At 35.9% G+C, this 24,483-nt stretch overlaps 1 protein-coding gene across 5 annotated transcripts in view; it reads right to left on the minus strand.

Annotated features, from left to right (window-relative positions):
- Positions 1–1,363: 1,363 nt before the first annotated feature.
- The window catches only part of CHST10 (carbohydrate sulfotransferase 10), a 50,889-nt gene continuing 27,769 nt past the window's right edge, over positions 1,364–24,483 (minus strand). For all 5 annotated transcript variants that reach the window (XM_051984731.1, XM_051984727.1, XM_051984728.1 and 2 more), the window contains 4 exons: positions 22,279–22,364; positions 10,596–10,830; positions 6,271–6,376; positions 1,364–4,583 (listed from right to left, as the gene is read on the minus strand). In XM_051984731.1, coding sequence (XP_051840691.1) covers positions 4,046–4,583; positions 6,271–6,376; positions 10,596–10,830; positions 22,279–22,364 — 965 coding nt within the window. In that variant the 3' untranslated portion in view covers positions 1,364–4,045. The remainder of the gene's footprint in view (positions 4,584–6,270; positions 6,377–10,595; positions 10,831–22,278; positions 22,365–24,483) is intronic.

Raw genomic sequence — 24,483 nt, forward strand, 5'->3', positions numbered from 1 at the left:
GATGGGCCATGAGCAACAGTTAAGTATTTACAGGGTCCTATTTAGACTTCAAAGGAAAGCTGGTCAGTATAATGGACAGAATGCTAGACTGTAGCCAAGAAGATCTGAATTCAAATTATTAGCTGTGTGACCTTGAACAAGTCACTTCACCTTGTTTGCCTCATTTTCCTTATCTGTAAAATAAGTTAGAGAAGGAAATGGCAAACCACTCCAGTATCTCTGCTAAGAAAACTGCAAACACAATTAAAATGACTGAATGACCTGGAGCTTTAAAAAATCTTAGATGCTATTTAGGCTAGCCACTGCATAAGAGGCAGTGTAGTTTAGTGGATAATAGCATCTGCTTCTAAGAGTTATAAAAATCAAATCAAATAATATTGAAGTATTTTTCTGGCCTCAGAATTTTAAATGAGAACTGGCACTTTACAAATCTAGACATTTCTTTAGTCTTCTGATTCCCAGGACTATCCTCAAATCCCTCTGCTCTCTCCTAACACACATTAGGATCACAGATCTAGAGCTGAAGGAGAGCTTGGAGGCCAACAAAGACAACATATTACAGGTTAACCAAGTAACTGAAAAGTTTTGTGCCTTCTCCAGGGTCACATAATTAATAAATGTGCAATAAGGCAGGATTTGAATCCAGGTCCCCCTGATTCTCTGATTTTGCATATTCTCTCACAACTCACAACACACATTTATTTAAGCTCCTAGCTCAGTGCTTTATCCTTAACACAGTGTTCCCAATAAATATTTGATGGTGACACCGGATGAAGTTTATATATTTTGGCTGCAGGTCTCTCCCTGTCACAGCTTGGACACATATTCTCTAAGCAAACTCCCTGCTTCTCTTGGGTTTGTCTTGGACAGATATGGCAACAGGAACATTTTGAGGAGGAATTCTTGGACTCAATCAGGTAAATTGCTTGGCCAACAAAAGCTCAGCATTTAGAACATTATTGTACAGTAAGGTAACAAGCAAGGTATTGAGAAATATCCATCCTCACCCAGAGACAGAACTGTGGAGACTTAATGTGGATTGAAGTGTAATGTTTTCACTTTTGTTGTTGTTTGTGCACTTGTTTTATTTTTCTTTCTCATGGTTTTTCCCCTTTTGGTATGATTTTTCTTGTATACCATGACTACATGGAAGTATGTTTTTTAAAATTGTACATATTTAACCAATATCAGATTGCTTCCCTCTTGGGGGAGAGGGAGGTAAGAAAGGGAGGGAGAAAAATTTGAAACACAAAGTTTTGAAAAAATGAAAGTTGAAAACTATCTTTACATTCATTTGGAAAAATAAAATACTATTAAAAATAAAAACAATAAAATAAAACACGAGAGAGAAATATCCCCAAACTATTTTAGAAAGAAAAGTTTATCTTTTGTTTTTCCTTTTTTTTTTTTTTTTTATTAGGACGAACCTTAAGGCCTTAATTCACAATAACATTATTCACATTGTTACATTTTAAGTCAGCAAAGAGGTAATCGATCAAGTCATTAGATCTGAAAGTATTCAACAATGGACTTGGCTAAGACTTCATATAAAAATAACTGAAGGGTTACATCCTTGCACAACTGTTAAGGACTAACAAGTCTATAACTCTGTAATTGCATCTGTCAAAAAACAAAACCAAACCAAACCGAACAAAACCAACCCAAAAAGGCCCAATGACCACATAGTAGCATTTAAGCTTTTGCTACTTTAGACCCACCAGTTAACAATAGTCAGTTGAATGCTCTTCCCTTAGACCAATTAGTGTGTCAAGATGTGTCTGGAATGACTTTCAGCTATTATATTACCTTTTTCTGAGCTGCAGCACATGTCAGGTTTGGCACATATTTTAAATCTAATTTTTCTTTCTTTTCTCAAGTATTGAGGCCCATTCTTGCTTCCATAAGATGCCATCAGGACAACTTGTGTGGCTGGTTGTAAAGATCATGGAATCCTTTGGAAATGGAGGGGACCTCACACACTACTGGTTCAACCCCTTCACTGTACAGATCAGGAAACTGGCACCTACTGGGGCTGTGTCACACAGGTCAGAATTTAAACTCAAGTTCATCACCCACCTTGCTGCCTGCATCTCTCTTGCCATCACTGGTGTCATTTGACATCCTTGCACATCATACCCACATATCCAATACTATTTAAAGGGCAGGTGACAGATAGGATATGGAGAATGCCCCCAGCAGGCAAGAAAATAGCATTTACAGCTAACCTCCAAGTCCTATTACATCTAAGGTTTAAGTGATTTCTTTACCACAGTCATCAGTCTTTTCAGTGACAAAAAGATAGGAGAGAAAGGGAAAAAGGGTGGGGGGAAGGGAGAGGAAAAGAAAGGGGGAGGAGAAGGAGAGAAGGAGAGAGACAGAGAGACAGAGTCAGAAAGAAAGAGACAGAGAGAGAGACAGAGACAGAGAAAGAGGAGGAGGAGAAGGAAGGACAAGAGAAGGAAGAAGGGAGAGAGAGAGAGATGGGGGACAGAGAAAGAAGACAGCCGCCTCAACAATAGGAGTCAACTTATTTTTGCTACTTCACTTGTTAGAAAGAATCTCTTCCCCCCCCCCCCATTTTTTAAACCCTACCTTTAGATGGGGTAGTATATGGCTCATCTCTGAGGACTTTCCCCTTTCCTCCCTAGGGTATTTCTTTAGATATAGTGGCAATAATAAGATCTGAACACATTCCATTCATTCCCCTCCAATAGCTAGACAAAGGCTGACACCCTAGAAGTGAGGGTTTTCCTCTGCCTGTTGCCTCTTGCACCACAGAGGTCTATTCTGATACTGCTAAAATTGTTAAGGACAATCTTCCCTCTACAAGGGCCATTAAACAATTTAACATTGCTGGATTTTATTGCTGGTGAACTCAAACTCACAACTTTTAGAAATGCAAGTAGAAGCCATGGTCCCACTCGAGGGCATTTTGCTGAGATCCAAGGTAAGGACAAAAAAAAACATCCTTGCCCTCCTAATACATTGACAGAGCAAACCTAGGACCAGGAGAGGCACCTTGGAATAAGTAGTAGGAGAACCTACCAAGCACCTCATACTTAATACACTGCCCTTGTTCAGAATAGGGCATTCAAATATTGGTTGCTAATGGGCACAATGTTCAAAGAAAACAGTGTCAGGACAATATTTATTAAACCCAGAGCGAAGCCTGAATTCAAAATCCAAAAAATTTTTAAAAAATCATTCTAAACTTTCTTTAATGTCTAACAAGAATTCCCCTTTATATAGAGAGAGGAACTGCATTCTCCCTTTCATCTCAAGCATCTAACACTATCAACTTTGGGATTCTTGGACTGGATTAAGTAAACTTACTGGCCAACAAATGTTCAGCATTTAGAACATCATTGCACAGGTGCATTTTCTCTATTAAAAAAAATCTCCTGAAATTGCTTTTTGAGATATAACTGGGTTGGAGTGGGAGAGAAGTCAAATTCTCTCCAATGTAGTTATGAAAAAAAAAAAAAACAAAACAAAAAAATGAGTCTTCCCTTAGTTCTTATAGAAATAAAAAGGAAAAAATTGAAACCCAGAAGTATAATTTTGTCATCAAATTTTAGTCTTTACAATTTTTGCAGCCTGTTAACTTCTCTATTCTTCCTGTCAACACTAGGTACCATTACTGGCAACTCAGAAATGACAATTCCACCTACAATCCATTAATTCATTAGAGATTAAGACTTTCTCTTCAATTGCTGTCTAAAACCACTCTTAAAATTGTATTATTTTCCTCAACCTCTGTCCCCCTTTGCAGATTAAATTCTTATTTTTATTCCTGGGGGGAATGGGAGGCCAGGGATGTCCTGATTACCATAGAGCCACTCAGTGCCCCTTTATGCACAAATGAAGAATGGCTATTAGGAGAGGTCCCATTTCACATGCCAAAGAGCTAACAACTGGCCAATTGTTATTCATTAGGAATTTTACAAAATGAAGGTGCAGTTCAGGAAACTAGTTCTGGGTTCAGGTATACAGCTGGATATCCCTTGGTTTAAGGAAGACACTTCTCTCTTCACGGTCTCAGGCATCAGTTTAGCAAAAAATCTGGCTTCTGATACCCAAAGAGCTTAAAGTCTCCTTCAAAACGTGCATATAGACGGCGTATATCTCTTTTGCTTACTCCCAAGAAGTAGTGTTCCACCTTGGTTTTGTTATACACAGTAATGCCTGGAGGAATTGTTGGGTAAGATACTAGATGGTCAATCCCAGCTTCCTTCAGAATATATGGAGCATCTTCCTCCAAAGTCTCATGATGTCCAATCACACTGTAGTTTATTTCACAAGGTGCACAAAGTTCTACATACGTTACCCAATGAATTATGTGGTCCCCAAACTGAAGATCTAACCACCTATGGTTTGGGTCCCCCAGGTAACGCACAAAGTCCTCAAATTGAAGACCCCTGGTTTCTGTTCGATTCTTTCTATATTTTCTAATGATTCCAGGAGCTATCTCATGCCGATACCAAGGCTCAAACCTAGGATTATGTACAAACTTGTCCTTAAAAGCAGAAATGAGTCTTTCAAAGGGGTCTCTTACGATAAAAAATTTGAAGTATGATTTCAAGCTAAAGAAAAAAAAAAGGAAAACTCAATTAGTAAAGAAATGAAGGTAATTTTACAATAACAACATGAAAAAAACTCTATTTAATTTATGTTTTATAGTTTCCCTTTTCATCAAGAGGTCCCTCTTCATCTGCAGAGAAATATCCTGAATGAATTAAAAGGCTGATTATATTAAATCTATATAATGTAGTTTAAACTACCTAGAAAAGAAAAAGGAGGAAAGAAATACAAAGAAGCTTAGAGTTTAGAGTATACTTGATAAATATCTGTGAGTTTAGTTTCATGAATCTGTACTCTAAATAGCAGTATAAACTGGATAGACACTAGGTCTATAGTCAGGAAGATATAAGTTTAAATTCAGTCTCAGACAGTTACTAGCTGTGTGACCCCCTGGGAAAATCATTTAACCATTTGCTTCAATGTCCACATTTGTAAAATGAACTGGAGAAGAAAATGGCTAAACCTCTCCAGTCTTTGCCAAGAAAACCTCCAATAGGGTCACAAAGAGTCAGTCATGACTGAAAATGACTAAACAACATAAACTGGACAGGATCAGAATTCATGAAAAACATGGCCCTTTGGAAGGTGAAATATTTAAGGAAATAGTGCTCCTCACTATTAAATTAGTGACAACCTTGTTAACATTTTTTTCCTCTCCTTAGCCATTATTCTAACTGGGCCAATCCTAATTTACAAGTAAAATTAACCAATTTCAATATTGATCTGAATATAGGCTGGCACTACTAAAATTAGATCTCTTTAAAAAAAAGAAAAAAGTAGATAGAGGTACACTGAAAAATAGAACTAGGTTTTATTCAAGTCTGAGTCGGGAAAAAATGTAATGTATATTTGAATGAATGTAGTATATGGTACTGTGTAGGCAGAGAATTATTTTGCTTTATTAAAAAAAGATGAATGTGTTTATGTAGTATATCTCTATTCTTTCAATTATATATGTCTGATATGTCTAATTTATGGGTATGGACTGCTCCCCACAGATCACTTGGTTAGAGCTATCACAATAACAGTAACAACAACACATGTGTTAGAAATAATGGTGAAAGCCAGTACAGAATTGTCCTGTAACTAAAGCTATTAACAGTTTTTTTTTTTTTAATGGCTTTATTTTTAACACAGATTATGTAAATGAAACTTGGCTGCAATATTTAAGGAGTTTTCCAATATTCTGAAGGATCTGAATTTTTAAAAATACTTGGTTATCAAAAAGCAGGTTAAGTCAAAATTCTCTGAAGTTTATAAGAAAAGCAAATATTTTAGATAATTAAAAAAAGGGGGAACTCATATCAAAACCTTTTTTGCTATGGTAGATTTTAAAATACTGACCATGTTTGGTTCTGATCATAATGACAATTTGAGATTTACATATCATCTATCTGATTTCTTATTGTTTACATAATCTCACATCAAGTTTGGCTCACCAGGGAATGAATACCTTAATTAATAAGGGGGGGAAAAAGGGGAAGGATGATGATCCTTTCTTATAGACATTTCTCCCTTCAAATATTAAAAGGAACTTTCAATCAGTGGCTAATGAAGAACTGGATTTTGTTTTGTTGTTTTTTTTTTTTTAAATAAAGACTACTTCTATCAATATTTTAGGAAGTGAATGTTATTCATTTTTCATTTTACTCTAAAACCTTTCTCCCTTAATTAGGAAAAATCTCTTACCGTTTCTCAATTTCAGAGTCACTGAAAGAAGACAAACGTGGTAGGCCATTTTTTTCATGGTCATGTACTACATTTTCTGGGATCTCTTCAATGGAAGGAAAAACTCCTGGGAAACAAACAGAAAGAGACAACCTGCTAAGACTCTTTCTTCCAATCAAAAAAGGTGATTTAGCCACAGAGCAGGCTCTACTTCCCTTGTCCCTTTCCTTCAGTAGTTTATTTTCAAATCTAACTTGGAGAAAGTCTGAAGGCACTTAAAGCTTTAAATGTATCAACTTCTGGAGGGAGAAAGAGGATAATTTTTACGTTGGTCTTCACTTTCCTTATCTGCAACATAAGGAAGAATCTTGACCAGTTCCCCAAGGATATGGGATAATATGACTAGAAGATAATAATCCAAACTGGCACACAGAGGGCCAACACAGTGCTAGTTCTAAGTACCCTGGCTGTGATTATCTGAACAAGTGCTCCAGGTTATTTCTGGAATGCTGGGGGAGACAGTTATTCCTGGCAACTCTATACATGGACTCTGGACAGTTTTCCCTCTAGAGGATTTTGCTAACCTATCATCACCAGCCCTGAAGAGCTTTCCTACCGGATCTACAGGTTTAGCTAGGGAGTTCCGGTTAATCATCTTGTCATTGTATCACTCCCAGAAGCTGTGATGCTGAATAGATCTTAAATTAACAAGCTGAGAAAAAGTTTTAAATAACCCAACAGCCAATTGGGGAGGGGGAGTGTCAATTAAAAATGAGAAGCAAATAAAGTATGAAAAATTGATGAATCTGGATGGAACCTGGAATGAATTTAAACTGGGTTGAGTCAGCAATTAAAGAGGACACAATTGCTGTAGTTATATAACTAAGGATCTTTTATTCCATTTCTAAAGATCTGTAGTGTTTATTCTGGCCTGAAATTGTTAACAACCTGCTACAGTACCAACTCTGAGCCCACACTGACAAATATGGCAATGTAGACATTGGTGGGACAAAGGATATGACTTCAAAATAGAATGCTATGTGACAGATTCTTCCCATGTTTGTCCTTCCTTGAGTAGATGTTTACAGAGCTTAAAAAACTTGCATAATAATAATAGCTACCATTTACAGGGAGCTTTAAGGTTTGCAAAGTACTTTATAAATATCAACTCATTAAGAAATAGGTGCTATTATCATCCCTATTTTATAGATTCAGAAAATGAGACCAAGAAAGGTTAAGTGATTTTTGTTCAGGGTCCCTGAGCTGAGAGTCAAGATTTAAACTCAGGTCCAGAGTCCTACTCACTATATTGACCAAGTTGGCTTTAATTCCATGCAGGAATGATATCAAACAGAAATAAATTATTTTGATTATAATGAAAAGTTTTTACCCAATTCTTTAAAGCTTTCTCAGTATTAATTCTGCCCTGTAAATTTATAGCTTAAAGAACTTCATATGGACCAGTAGAGTGAGTACCAGATGTTGTGTCAAGAAGACCTGAGTTCAAGACAGCTAAGTGGAGCAGCAGATAGAGCACAGGCTCTCAAGAGGACCTGAGTTCAACTCTTACCTCAGACACTAAAAGTGTTATCCTAATTAAGTCATTTAATTCTGATTGCCTCCAAAAAGAAAACATTGGTTCATATCCTGCCTCTCACTCTTCTTAGCTATAGTCTAGAACCTCTCCATACCTCAGTTTTTTGGTCTGCAAAATGTAGATAATAGCACTTGTAGAACAGATTACCAAACTGGTTTAATCAAAGTCCTATCACTGACTTCCCTGTCTGATTGTGGGCAGATTCATTCTTCAAATCTAACTTTCTGCATCTGCAAAATGAGTAGTTTGGAAAGAGGTCCCCTCTGGCCTTAAAATCCATGATCCTTTGAATCCTCCCTAGACAATCTAGTCACTATCTGCAGTCTTGAATGTTTTAGGATTATTGTATCTTATATTCAGAGGTAAATAGGACCTTTACAGACTATCAAGATCCCTCATTTTACAAATGGGGAAACTAAGTCATTAAGGAAATTCAATGGGAAATTTTGTGGGTTACACAGCTAGTAATTGTTTGAGGCAGGATTCTAAACCAGGTCTTCCCCATTTCAGGTCCATTGCTCCACCCACACCATCAAATTCTCTATGCAGATGTCCTATATAGGCTTGCTTATTTACTTGCTCATAAGACACAGGATGCTATGAGGAATTATTTCAAGCACGACTCCAAGCAACTATTCATTTTTCTCTTACGTAGCTCTGTGCAAATTAGTCATCTATTTTTGTTCACCAACTAAGACTCCTGCCCCTGTAAGTAGATGTTTATTTCTTCATAACACTGTGACTCATCCTACCATGGCATACTTAGGGAGACATTTTTATATACTCATTGTCTTAGACGTACATTGCAATTTCATTTTCAGATTGCTAAATTGGACATGCTGCCAAAATACTCAGTCAGGCTTTTATGCAACATATCTCTTACACTGATGATGAACTTTACGATTGAAAGGATAAATGCTTTCATTTTTCTTTTTTCTATTCTTGTCCCACTTTTTAAAGAAATGCAAATGACCTAAAACATTTAAAGTGATTTACTTACATAGATTGCAATCAAAACTTAGTAAGGAAGGTCTAACGTGCTGCCTAAGGCACTTAGATTAAATGACTTATCTAAAGTCACATAGCAATCAGAAATAAGATTTGAACTTAGAACTTTCTGACTTCAAAGAAGTCTTTGTCTGCTATACAATAGCTAGGAAGTCCCATTGGGTCACTGTTTGAGTCCTGACTGACTTAGATTGAATATAAATAGCAGTCATTTCTGCTTTGGACAGAAACCTGGAGGGTCTTCCTCTCTCAGGTTTGTTCATTCATTCATTTATTTAGTTTTGGGTTGTTGTTGTTGTTGACTAGGTGAAAAAAGAAATTCTTTGCCTCAATTGCGGCCTAGCCTTAATCATCAAATGAGTACAGCCTAAGTCAAACTGACACTTGTTGAAGATCTTAGTTTAAAAAGGCCAAGGGCTCCCAATACATCCAGGACCATCTCCAGTCGTCCTGATCTATATCTGGCCACTGGACCCAGATGGCTTTGGAGAGGAAGGTAAACCAAGTGACCCTGCAGAGCCCTGCCTCCCTTGAATCCAATTCAAACTTGCATGTCATAGCATCATCTCTCTGATGTCATGGTCCTCTTCGAGAAGGAAGGACAAATAGCAGCAGCAAGCTGTATAAATAATGGATTGGGTGATGGAGAAACAAAGTGGATTTTCTACTTCTATGTTTGTTTCTCTTTTTTTGAGCTGCCATTATTGTTTATTTGAAATATGCTCCTTTCAAAGATGAAGAAATTCAATGGATTAAAGTAAAGAATTACCCTGAATTATAGACGAGAATAATGATTATTTGTGAACTAATGTTTAAACAAGCAAACTCATGGAACCTTGAAAAAGGGGGCTTAGCAAGCCCACTATGTAGTATATAAAGGTACTTCCACTCAATCAGTTTGTTCTCAAGTGAAGTCCAATTTTTGAGGGTATTGGCCTCTATATGTCAAAAGCGTGAGAAAGATGTATACTGGGAAATCAGAACAATTTCTTATTTATAAAGCACTTAGCACAGTACTTGGCACATAGTTGGTGCTTAAGAAATGATTGCTTTCTTCCTCTCTTTCTCATCTCCTATTCATGCTCAAACATGCCATGAGAGAGGTCACCTCTTACAGTAATGGAAGAGAAAAGGAGCTAGCCTAACTCATAACTACAATAGAGATTGACATGTACCAAATTTAGAAATCCAGTAAGACAGAAAAAAAACCTGATCACTGACCAATCAGTCAGGCTGCTTGAAGTCAAGATTTATTTTGGTTTTCCCATTCAATGAGATAACATCTATAAAACACTTTACAAATTTTAAAGTACTACACATATAGATGCCAGCTATTAGTGTTATTTAGGCAAATTAACATTAGATGCATCCTTTTAAGGAACAATTATAACACAGTATCTAAAATTAATTTTACTAATTAACCAACCAGTTAAAATTGGTTTTGAGCACAAACAAGAGGGAAAATATAAATATTTTCAAAATTACCTTTGGAGTAGAGAATGTTTCTTCAAAAAGATCTTGAGATCTTTGAGATCAGTAAAGGTCTTGAAATGAAGAGGACCTGAGTTCACTTAATACTTACTAGCTATGTGACCTTGGGTAAGTCACTTACCCCAATTGCCTTCAGAAAAAAAAAAAGTTAAAAGATTTCCCCTCTACCTATTCCTTTCCTTCCTACACCCCTCCCTTACCCAAACCAAATATACCCATATCAGCCCAAACCCAAAGGTCCCTCACATACCATTTAAAACAATTAGAACTTTTTTCCACTGTGTATTGCCCACTTTGGGAGTTTGACAGAAGAGGATCTTGTGTTTGTCGCAGACAAATATTCGGTCTAAGACAAATTTTGAGACTGTGGTGTGTGAGAGATTCCTCAGAGCAGCATCTCGGCAGACATTTTTGAGAAGTTCCAGACGCTCCAGGTGGACCATGGGCTGGTTAAGCCGGTTTCCTGAAAGCACTTTCCCAGTTGGCTGAAGATTTAAAATGAGGCAGATGAGGTACAAAGACTTGAAGCTAGAAAACACAAGGTGTGGTTTGGGGATATGGCAAATGACTTAGAAATTGGAAATAGTAGAATCAAGCCTATAGGTTCTCAGAAGCATAGATTTAAAGTCCTTTGAAAATTTACACATTTTTAAAGCTTTTTCAAGACTCACAAATTTTAGAGCCCTTTCAAGATTCATAGATTCCTTTCAAGGGACTCCTTATTTAATAGATGAATCCTGTAGATAGGCCTAGAAGAGTTAAATGATGTGCCTAAGGTAGCACAGTTAATAAGCATCAGGGATTGGACTTTAATTCAGCAGGATCTTTTGGTTCAAGAGCCAGTGCTCTTTCTGCTGCTCCAAACTGTAGGTCTACTACAGGTCTACTATGCTTTCCTGATTACTTTCTTAGATGGCATGTCCATTAAAGGCAGGACTCTTAACATGCTTGTCTGTATAGTTGCCCCAGTGGGGCCTAAAGTGCTCATCCATCACTTTTCCTGCCATCAAATTAAGTAGATGCTGAACCATAACTGTGTGAGTGTGTGTGTGTGTGTGTGTGTGTGTGTGTGTGTATGTGTGTATGTGACAGAGAAAGAGAGAGAGAGAGTCAGAGAAAGAGAGAAAAAGAGAGAGGCAGAGAGAGAGCGAGAGTGAGCACCCTACTCATCATTCCATGTGAGTGTTCTACTCTTTCACTTCACAACAAATGGATGAGGCAGGTGGGCTGTTTACCTATTACTGTGCTGATGACATGATGAGGTGTTATTTCCTGAAAGCACAGGAATCTTTTCATTCAGAAATTGCCTAATGCATGCTGTTCTCATTTCATTTCTCCACTCCCATCTCCTAGTTTTTCAAGTGTTTGTGGGTTATATAATTCCGAATTTAAATGCAGAGAACAAACTAAAAACCAGGGCCCATGTCTATATAACAGCAAACTGAGGGATGATTTGGGGGGCACGGATTAAATCAGTGGTGTGTCGGTAAATATTTAATAACAACCTCTTCAAAAATATGCATGATGCACCTTAAAATTTAATCTGCATTATTATCATTTTCTCTATCACTTCTTATCAAAACAATAAACCAAGCTCTAGTAGTATTTATTGATTTCCAAGGTATAAAGGCTCACACTGAAAATTTAACAATTGATTTTCACCCTCAAGCTGCTCTAGTACAATCTCAGATTGATTTCTGTAAGTGTTTCTGTGACAAAAATATTTCTAAATCTCTGGTATTGTAAGCAGTTATTTAGTAAAACAAAATCTCAGTAAGAAAAAAGTACTTGGACAACTCATTCTCTCTCTCTTTCTGTCTCTCTGTCTCTATTACACACACACACACACACACACACACACACACACACACACTAACTTGAAGCCTTTATCTTTCAATAATGCTAAAGGTTTTAAATTTTGTAACAAATTCTTAAGATCTCTTGTAATACCAGATAAATACATAGCAAAAATTTGTTTTAACTGTAGCTTATAGGAAGAATAATTGGAGACTGCTTTGATAAACACAATAATGTGAACACAGAATTTGAGAGTTGGAACTGACTTTGCAGCATATCTAGCACAACCTTTTGTTTTGGAGATGAGGAAACTGAGTCTCACAGAATTTAAATGACTTGCTTACATATGCACAGTCACTAAGTCACAGGGCTAGAGTTTGAGTCTGGTTCCTACCATCTAGGTGGTAACAGTAGATAGAGTGCTGGGCCTGGACTAAGGAATACCTGTGTTTTTGTAGTGGTTAGAAACTGGAAATTGAATGGATGCCCATCAATTGGAGAATGGCTGAATAAATTGTGGTATATGAATGTTATGGAATATTATTGTTCTGTAAGAAATGACCAACAGGATGAATACAGAGAGGCTTGGAGAGACTTACATGAACTGATGTAAGTGAAATGAGAAGAACCAGGAGATCATTATACAGGGCAACAACAAGACTATATGTTGATCAATTCTGATGGACTTAGCTCTCTTCAACAATGAGATGAATCATCTCCATTCAGTTCCATTTGTTCAATAATGAAGAGAACCAGCTACACCCAGCAAAAGAACTATGAGAAATGAGTATGAACTACAACATAGCATTTCCACTCCCTCTGTTTTTGTCTGCTTGGATTTTTGATTTCCTTCTTAGGTTATTTTTACCTTATTTCTAAGTCCGATTTTTTTTGTGCAGCAAAATAACTGTATGAATATGTATACATATATTGTATTTAACATATACTTAAACATATTTAATATGTATTGATCTACTTTCCATCTAGGGGAGAAGGGTGGGAGGAAGGAGGAGAAAAGTTGGAACATAAGGTTTTGCAAGTATCAATGCTGAAAAATTACCCATGCATATATCTTGTAAGTAAAAAGCTATAACAAAAAAAAAGAATACCTGTGTTCAAATTTGGCATCAGATTTGTTTCAATTTACTTATCTGTAAAATGAGCTGGAGAAGGAAATGGCAAGCCACTTCTATGCCAAGAAAATTTCAACTGGGGTCACCAAGAGTGGAAAACAACTAAACAACAATGAAAAAATCTGCAACTCCAAATTTGATAATCTTTGTGCTGTACAATTACTTCCTCTTGCTAGCAATGATGCTTTTAATGGAGGACTTTGTAGCTGATGGTTAAAACAGTTTATGAGAAAGAACAGGTTAATTTAATAAAATCAATTAAATTGAATAAAAAAGGTGATCACCTTTTTTTATGGGTCTTTCCTAGAAAGAAAATGCAGTTAGCAGGGAGAAACAGACTTCACAGTGATTGTCAAACATTATTGTATTTTGGATGACACAGAAAACAGAGCCTGGATAAATGCTACCATAGCATCTGGTTAATTCCCCAAAAAGTGGCATTCAACCCCAACTCCAAATGGTAATCCAAAGACCAACATCAAGACCCAATTTTCTTTTTTTTTTTTTTGTATATATTTTATTTTATTTAATATAACTTTATATTGACAGAATCCATGCCAGGGTAATTTTTTTTACAACATTATCCCTTGCACTCGCTTCTGTTCCGATTTTTCCCTTCCCTCCCTCCACCCCCTCCCCTAGATGGCAAGCAGTCCTAAATATGTTAGATATGTTGCAGTATATCCTAGATACAATATATGTTTGCAGAACTGAGCAGTTCTCTTGTTGCACAGGGAGAATTGGATTCAGAAGGTAAAAACAACTCGGAAAGAAAAACAAAAATGCAAATAGTTCACATTTGTTTCCCAGTGTTCTTTCTTTGGGTGTAGCTGCTTCTGTCCATCATTTATCAATTGAAACTGAGTCTTTGTCAAAGAAATCCACTTCCATCAGAATACATCCTCATACAAATATCATTGTCGAAGTGTAAAGTGATCTCCTGGTTCTGCTCATTTCATTTAGCATCAGTTCATGTAAGTCTCTCCAAGCCTCTCTGTATTCATCCTGCTAAAGACCCAATTTTCAAAGCTAAGGAACTTTTCCATTGGGAATACCCTTTCAGGCAGTTAGATGGTACAGCAGACTATCTGAAGTCAGAAGGATCTGAGTTTGAATCTGATGCTAGACATAAACTAACTGTGTGCTCCTAGACAAGTCACTTATTCATGATCTGCCTCAGTTTCCCCATCTAAAAAATGGGAACAATAATAGCATGTACATTCTAGGGTTGTTGTGTGTATAAAAAAAGGAAACTATTTTAAAAAGGTTTTGCAACCTTAAAAATACTATATAAACACTATCTTTTTAAAAAAAATTTCCACCACCAGAAAATTAAGTATAAAGATGGAAAAAGAACACCTATCCTTCACAGTAAAAATTTCTCTGCTCCTAAATGTTAATTGCAAAAAAAAGGTTTAGATTAAATATAATCCTCCAGACATTCCTTAAAGAAAGGGCTGTTCCTTGTGTCCAAAGGAAGGCAAACATTTAAGTTTAAAATCTTTCTTCTCTCTAGGAGAGATAATTTTCTAACCCTCATTTCATCAAAAGAAAACACTATTACTACTGCTAACGGTTTAAAAAAGGACAAAGTTCAACATTAGAGGATTTGAAGAAATAGATTAACCTGAGATCACATCTTTCTGGTATTAGATTTATATTTAAATCAACCAATAAGAAGCATTTATCAAGTCCTTACAGTGTAGCTGGTAGGTAGTACAGTAGATGGAGTACCTCGCCTGGATTCATCAAGATTTAAGCTAAAATCTAACTCCAGTATTCACTAGCTACATGATCCTAATCAAGCTATTTAACCTCTAATTGCCCCAGTTCCTCATCTGTAAAATGGGGACACAGTGGAGAAAAAAATAAAAAGATACTTCAATACCTCAGCTAAGAAAACTCCAAATGGATTCATGAAGTCAGAAATGCCTGAAAAATGACTCAACAATAATAATATCACTAGAGAACTGATCATTCTCCTGCCCTTTTTTTAAATGCATCTCTGAAATTGTCCTCTTTTCTCTCCTCCTTCTACAGCCAAGGTCAAGGCTGAAGTCTTCTCTTTTGGTCTTCTCTAATGGAGCCTCAATATCTGCCTTCTCTGAGAAGAGCTGTTCTGGAAAGGAGTGGGCTAATTACAAATGCAGTTATAAATTCCAGGTTTTTTTAAAAAGCAAAGCAGACAGCAAAGTGGATTCTGAGTATAGCATCAAGGAAGATCTCATTTTGAATGTGCTAGCTCCATAACCTGGGGCAGGGAAGAGAACACAGCTCTTGGTATTAGGAAAACCTGAGTTCAAATTTGGCTTCAGACACTTAGTTCTGTGTGATCCTAGGCAAGTCACTCAATCCTGTTTACTTCAGTTTCCTCATCTGTAAAGTGAAATGGAAAAAGGAAATAGGCAAACCATTCCAGCATCTCTGCCAAGAAAACCCCAAATGGGCTCACAAAAAGTTTGACATGAGTGAAAACAACTGAACACTCATACCTTATGATGATCTAACTTCTTCCTTTCTCCCTTCTTTTTTGGACTGAAAACAGAAACTTTTAATTTTCTCAATGCTTTTCTTATAACCAGTGCTCCAATTTACAGAATCATATACTATCTAAGGAGAGGAAGACCAAGTAACTATTAAGGATGCCAGTTTGATTTATTTGCCTTTCTGTAACATCTTCATCTTCATCCTGCATTGAACCTGGATCCCTGGAGGCTTGAATAGCAAAGCACAAACTCTAGTAGATCCTCCCTAGCAGATAAGACTGCAACTATGTATTTTGGCCACACTTAAATTTATTAATAGAATGTAACCTTTCTGGAGCAGGCTATTTCCATCTTTGTATTTTCTGGAAATGAACACAATTAGGACTGAATAAATACTTCATAAATGCATATGAATTAATTAATCTAGAATCAGTAGAGACAAACATCCTAATAAAGTTGGCCACTTGGAAATGAGTTGTTTTGTTTTTTGCCACAGAAACTTGCAAAGGTGTACAGATTTGGCAGCAGCAGGAGAATCATAGAAACAAATTTACTGATTTCTTGAGTACTGAAGTATCTCCTCTAGGGGACAATCCTGGCTAATCAATGGAAAAGTTCATGAATTTTTTATTTTTTTAAACATATGGTTAAATATTAATTCCAAGCATTTTTACTAGCTATACCCCATACTGAAATTCTCTCCCTCAACATGATTTCATCTAAGTTCCCAGAGTAAATAAAGCACTGGGGCTGAAGCTGGGAGGATCTGAATTCAAATTTGCCTTCCGACACTTATCAACTATGTGACCCTGAGTAAGGCATTGAACTTACTTTCCTTAGTTTTCTCATATGCAAAATAAACCGAAGAAAGAAATGGCAAATCACTCCAGTATTTCTGTCAAGAAATTCCCCAAAGAGATCACAAAGAGTTGGACATGATTGAACAACAAAAGCATAGATAGTAGGTGCTTAATAAATATTTATTGACTATCCGGAAGGTATTTTAAAGCCTGAGAATTCAATGATAACAAAGGAAATTCTCCTGTCATGTTATTCAGAATTGTGGAATGCTCCAAAACTTTGTTCTGTGATGTCCTACTATCCTACTTTTTTTTAATAGCAGAAGAAACAAAGGTTGGGGGAGGAGGGAGGAGAAGGCCTAAAGAATTCATCTGGGACAAATGAAATTTTGGGACCTGACTTTGGGCAAGTTATCTTGGATCTCAGTGTCTTGATGTATCAAATAAAGGAACTTGACTGGGTGACCTCTAACATCCTTTCCATCTCAAGATCTTAAAGCCTGATAGGATGTAAAATCTGCCTTCAATTTCCCTTGCTTTAAATGTCATTTCCCTACTCAGCTCCCTAACACCCCCAGGACAAAATCCTCTGCTTGGCAATCAGAGCTCTTCATAACTTCTCTCTCCTTTCTACTCTTCTTATGCCTTTTAGCCCCCATATACTATGTAATCTAGTGAGATTTTCTTCCTTAGTGCTCTTCACTCAAGATATTCCATCTGCCAACTCCAAGAATTTTCATTGGTTGCCCCACATACCTGGAATTCTCTCCCTCCAGTTTTTCCTGGCTTTCTTCAAGTCCCAGCTAAAAACCCAACTGCTATTGAAAGCCTTTCCAATTCCCCCTTATTTATAATCTTTCTTCTGCTGATCTCACATAATATACAATCAGAACATTATGAAATAATAACAGATATTCAATAATAGATAAGGTATGCTATTAATATGTATTATGTAATATAATATTAATCTAGAATTTTATTTTAATATATTATGAAATGTTATATCACATAGTATTATAACATGTAATTATATAATAATAGCTAGTACTTATAGCACTTGAAGGTTTGCAAGGCATTTGACATATTATCTCATTAGATCCTCACAATAATCCAAAGAAGTGAGTGATATTATTATCCACATTTTACAGATAAGGAAACTAAGATTAATAGAGGTTAAGAAATTTATCTAGGGTCACAAAGCGTCTGAGGCAACATTTAAACTCTTGTCTTCTTGACTCCAAATTGAGCATTTTATCTATTCTACCTATACCCATTAAACTTGATTTTATACAATAAAATCATCCCTAATCCTATTTATTTGTACATTTAAAATATTTATATGGGCTTATATACCATCTCATACATAGACCTCATTACCAGAGGTCCTAGAGAAGGGAAAGGCCAAAGTTCACCTGCCCTTGCCAATTCAAGGTCATTTCATAAGGTGGGTGTGGGTGTATGGCTAGGTGTACACACCCTCAAGTCTATCCACACTCACATACCCACTTTATTTATAGTAATAATGAATATTCTTCCAAAATGGCCAGTTTTACTCCTGCTTGCTCCATAAACCAACTAGGCTCCACTGAACCAAGGGCACCAGAAGGGGAATCATCTGACCCAATATTTGAAGAGATTCCAGACATGTTCTGCCTCTTTCTTTTCCTTGGTCTCTCAGCTCATATCTCAGTTTATTCCACTTCAAACAATCTCTTTAGAGCCTTTGGATTCACAAAGATACCCTCCCTCCCCACCCCTTCCCTTCCCTCCCCTCCCCGCCCCCCACACACACTCTGACACCCCTGCCCTCTTCTTCTTCCACATTGCTTGATTCTTGGTAAAAATAAATCTCTCTCATGTTCTCTTTCATCCTTTCTCTCCCACTTGAGAATCAAATCCCAACTTTATTCATGGATAAGTCTAAATTATAGCCCTACCTACTTTTAACATCAGTTTTGGAAAAGAAAAAATTTTTGGAATAGTTCTGAATTTCTAAATGATTTGAAATGAAGTACCATAAACTTCCAAAGTCTTTGAGAATACCAAAAAATTCCATTCTGAAACTTCATTAACTTTTTGTTTTCTCATCTTCTAATTAAACTTGTTTTCCCTTAAACATCAGCATTTAAGAGTGTGTAATAATATTGTTTTCTATTTTTCACTGCAAATGTATGGCTAGATTATGGGTTAAATAGGCTCCTGTGGGAACCTGAGAACCTAACCACCCATTTATAAAACTGTCTCTAGTTTAAATTTCTTCCATATTCTAAACAACTGATTTACAAATAAGGAAACACAACCTGTTGGGGACTTCCTGGACTTTCACCAAACTTAATATTTCTACTCTTTTTACTGAGTGGTTGGGAACTGGGTTGAGAAATGAGATCTACAAAGTTCTCAAGTAAGGAAATTCCCTTTACCAAGGCAGATCTGCAATAATATTGCAATTGGAAGTTAGCTATAATCTTGGAAAGGTTCCTGGAATACTGAAAAATTGTGACTTTTTCAAGGTCACACAATCAGTGCATGCCAGATGTAGAACATGAACCCAGATTAATTGGATGTAGTCTGACACTACTCACTTTTACCACAAACTTTCCTTTGTTCTCTCCTCTCACCAAATAATTTCTTCTCTTCATTCTTTTCTTCTTCTCTTATTACTTTGTCATTTTATCTTTTTGAGGCTTAACAATTCTTTGGAAGATCTTATATAGTTTAAATAACAAACTCAGGTCATATTACTCAGCTAAACAACTGTCAACTAATTTCTGTAGTCATTTTTGATTTGAAAGTCTTCACTTGCTTTGCTCTTTTCTGAATATCATACACTTTACTAGCACTCTACTGCTACAGCCTGAATGTCTCCAGAGTTTTGTAAACGTAATGATATCAATTCCCTTGTACAGCAGAACTGAAAATCTGATGCCTCTTGTGTGTGATAAAATATCCTTTTCCTCTCTAGACTATACTTGCATTATTCACACTCTGGGCAGGACCCATTTGTTCCTGTGTTATCTATAGAAATAAGAAGCACAGGGTTGCTTCTTATTAATTATTAATTTATATAGTTATATAAATTTTATAAATTAATTATAGACTACAGTATGACTAGAATGTTTAGTGTGCAAATTGTAACTTGAGAAGACTTAAACTATAGAGTGTCTTTTCTCAAGGTCTCCTGGTAGGAATACAACCTAAACTACTTTTTAAATGAGTTAAAAAAAAGGACAAACATTAAAGTCACTTTCTAATGACTTTCTTCCTACCTAATAGAATCCTTTACTGCAATAAAGTACAATAAAGCAATACAGATCAACATAATGGCCATGCCTGATATTATATGTCTCATTCTATACCTATATTTTACAAAATCTCTGAGAATGGAAGTCATTCTACACTGTCAATCCTCTCAAGTTACAAATGGCAACCTAAACAATTCTAGGCAGACTACAGTCTATATCTTAGTCTTTAATGTGAACACATAATCCCCAGGAACTCAATTCAGATAATGGATGAAAAGATACTTTAAGAATAGAAAGGATTAGTTGTTAGCATAGTAGACCTCTTCCCCAATCCCTCTCAATGGTAAACACTTGTCTATTTGCTCCATCTTCATTTTTCATTGCTAACAGAAAATGATTTCTTAGATTCATGCACAGTATCTGATACTCAGTAAATGCTTTAGACTTGTTTGCTTTATTTTATTACTGTAGTCAGGCAGCGTGATTCGCCTGATCAGAACTTTAAAATAATTAGAAGGAATAATAATTTAAGATCTGACTCCTGTTTTCCCTACCTCCATGAGGTTCTTTCTTTTGATATGAATCTATGTTGATAGCTCCCTCAAAAAAAGTCAGGATTTCCCAAGTTAGCACATAATCCTTCTCTCTTTGTCTCACATCTGTTAGGTTTCGCTTCCACCCCCCACTAGATCCACAAGGGCAGGGACTACATCATATTACTTTTATATCCCTTATTGATACTATCGCATTGGTAATATGTCATAATGCATTCTATCATAAACCTCTAATAGATTAGCATTTGTTTTCTTTGGGTTTTCTCTATGATTTTCTACACACACACACACACACACACACACACACACACACACACACACACACCAGGTAAAAGATATTTATGAGTTATGTTCCTCTAAAGCACTATATGTAAATCAGATTTCTTTAAATGAATTTTATTCTAGACAGGAAGGTTAAGAGATTGGGTTTTCACATGTAAAAAAAAAATCACTATGTTTCTGTTCAATCCTTTTGAAAAGCAAAAAAGTTCTTTGCCCTCTCTTTAAGCTAAGCATTAATTAAACCTGAAGTTTGGACCCCCCAAAGGGTCTGAGAAATCCCATAAACTACCTACAAACTAAGATGTATTTACCAACATATGAATAGAAAGTAAAAGAAAAACAGTCCTAATCTCCTCCTCTACCCTTTATTGAAATAACAGGTTTGCATCATATAATGATAATATAAAATAACAATAGCAAATGTTTATAAAATGTTCATTGTATAGCCAGACAATGTGTTAAGTGGTTTATAATTATTATCTCATTTGGTCATGACAACCTTGAGAGGTAGATGCTACTATTATCCTCATTTTTCAGATGATACTGAGGCAAAAAGGCTAATGACTTGTCCAGGGTCACATAGCTAGTATCTGAAGCCATATTTGAACTCGGCCTTCTTGACTCCAGGTACAACACGTTTGCCAGAGCACTACCTACCTATTTCTATTCCACTTACTTCTTATTTATTTTTTAAAAGCTTTTTATTTAATAAACATGTATAGTTTTCAATATAAACTCTTGCAAAACCTTGTATTCGAAATTCTTTTCTTCCTTCTTTCTCCTCACCCCCTCCCCCAGATGGCAAGCAATCTAATATGTTTAACATGTGCATTTCTTCTATATGTATTTCCACAATTATCATGCTGCACACACACACACACACACACACACACACAAATCAGATCAAAATGGAAAAAAAGGAGAAAGAAAAAAAATCAAATAACAAAAAAGTGAAATTACTATGTTGTGATCCACACTCAGTTCCCACAGTCCTCTCTCTGGATAAAAATGGCTCTCTCTATCACAAGACCATTGGAATTGGCCTGAATCACCTTTATGCTACTTACTTCTAATATCATTGTATACTACCTGCTAAAGGAGGATTATTTTACATCTTTATTTGCATTTCTGCACTCACCAGAGTTTTAGCTGTCTGCACGAAAACATGACCCCTAAAACAATTGGTGAAAAATGCTATTCTGGCAAACTCAAAGAAATCTGCCCATTCTCCTCACTCCCTTCCTCAATTTCTTTTTTACCTGGGACTTACTTGCAAACTGACTAGTTCAAATAAACCAAGTGTTTTTGTTCTCTTTTATGAAGCTTATTTCTTTTTCTTAGTAATTTTATTTTTAAAAATTCAATGTTATTTTTATTTTCAATTCCAATTTTTTTTCTCCCTCTACCTCCTCCCCTACCACTGAGAAGGCAAGAATATATACTTTGTATTGAAGTCATGTAAAACATATTTCCACATTAGCCATGTTCTGAAAATGTATAATCCCAAAAAAGAACTGTACTCTGTATTCAATCTGTACTCTGAATCTTATCAGTTCTCTGTCTGGAAGTAGATTGCATTTTTCATCATTTCTCATGAATTTTAAAAGAAATTCCATTTCCCTGCCTTGATAATGCTCACCTTTAGTTCTGTAGGCAAGTGTTTCTCATCTCTCCACTTTTCTAATTCTGGCATAGTTGTCAGGAAGTCTTGTTTGGAACCATACACTAAAAGACAGAAGAATATGAAAAGTGGAATAATGATTCCAATTTGGAGTCATACATACACAACTACCAAAAATTACCTGGGAATGAGTATGTTAGATAAATACATAACCAGAATAATGTTTTATAAGTGATTCTAGTGGGTTTTTTTTTTTAATCCATTTTGTTTCAACACAAAGACACTTTCTAAGAAATCCAAAAAAGTACATTTTCTAAAAATAATAGATTATTAGCAGAAAGTAAAGACATGTCCTTTAGCTTTAGTATGGTGATACTAATACCAAAAAGTTGTCTTTAACTGGAGTTTTGTTCTCTTTCCATGTTGACTTCATTTATGCAGGTAGAATGCCAAGGTGTATCCTGAAATGCAGCATGAATGCATAATATATACATTAAGGCAAAAAATGTGAACCAGAAGTGGAGGTCAATGGTTTTTCCTGCTTCTTCTTCTTGTCCAGAGCTATATTTGTGTATCAATCAGGGAGTTTCTAGAGTGTAGGAACCATTATCTATTCAAATTTCCACAAACTACAATAAGGTTTTTGTTTTGTTTTTTTTTGGGGGGGAGGGGAGTATGGGGAGTTATGTAGATTTGCAACCAACGATTTAACATGAGTTAAAAGGAATTTTTCTAACATCAAGTCAAATAGTTGCTTGGGATCATGAAGAGACAGTTGGTGACACAAGAGAAAGATAGTCAAATGAATAGAATTAAACTGAACCTTAGACTTCAGTTAACATTTGATGCTTAGCTGGGGGGAGAAAGAGTAGGTAGTTCATAGCCTTGGCTATATGCTAAAAGAATACCAGTTTGTCCTGATCAGGGGTTTCTAGCCTTGTTCCCTAGTAGATGATAGGAGAAAATGGCAGATAGCAGATGGTGCTGAAGAAATTAAATAACTTCATTTCACTAGTTGAAAACAGAAAGCAACTCAACAGTCCTAAAACTAACTCAGTAGAGATGACATGATGCCCAGTGGAGAAAACTGGAAGTTCTATAGCACTGAAGGTTTGAATTATCCTGGACACATCTTCTATGTGTGTACTTTTGCCATATGCATTCCTGGAATATGTCCCTTCACACATATTTCAAAGGTCATATTCCAGGTATGAAATATCTCCATGGGTTTTCTGTTCATGGTTCCTTGTATCTGTGCATTGATATTCTTTGGTTTCATGTTTATGTATGCTTCAAATGTTTTATCTCCTGTGTACATGGGAAATATTTTGTCATTTTACTTACTATAAATTTCATCAAATGTCTTTTATTTTGAACTAATGTGTCCATTAGATGGAAAAAAGTCAACAATATGAGTAGCTACTGTCTTTCAGAATGCCCTGAATCACACACACATACAATTCTAAGTCATTTTCTTTTAGCTCTATTTTTTTTTTCATTCTATTTAACTTTATATAATCTTCCCACATTTCTTTAAATTTGTCTTCATCTGTCATTCTTTAAATAGCATTACTATTCCATTACATCCAGTTTTATTTTGGCCATCTTCAATTGTTAAATTTTTTTTTCTAGTTTTTGTTTTTTCAGTCACTGTAACTATTTTTGTACACGTAAGTCTTTTGTTCTCTCTCTTATTCCAGTCTTCTTGGGGATACAGATGCACTGTATTAGGTGAGAGCGTATGCATAATTTAATAAGTTTCTCAACAAATTTTGAATTGTTTTCACCATCAAGGAAGCAGTGTGCCTGCCTCCTTATGTCTCATTTAGCTATGAGCTTTTCTTCTTAAATTCCTATTTTCTATCTACTTAACTGTTCAGGAATCAGGTTGTTTTGGCAAATAGTGCCATCTGACATGAAAAGTGTCCAAGCTAAGTCTCTCACAGAATTCCAGAGTTAGAAGTTTCCTCAAAGTCCATCTAGCTTAGCAGGTTATTTTAATTTACATTTCTCTGATTATTAATTATTCTGAATATTTTCCCATGGTGATGTTTATAACTTTTATTTCTTCTTTTGAAGACTGTACATTCATATCTTTCCACCATCCTGATGATTCTTTTATGAAACTGAATTTTCTTCAGTTTAATGGGATAAAATTTAAAAATTACTCTCAGATCTTTGACTGCAACTCACTTGCCAGAAGCTTTAAATATACAGTCAAGG

This window comes from Antechinus flavipes, chromosome 3, assembly GCF_016432865.1.
Source record: "Antechinus flavipes isolate AdamAnt ecotype Samford, QLD, Australia chromosome 3, AdamAnt_v2, whole genome shotgun sequence".
NCBI classification, from domain to species: domain Eukaryota; kingdom Metazoa; phylum Chordata; class Mammalia; order Dasyuromorphia; family Dasyuridae; genus Antechinus; species Antechinus flavipes.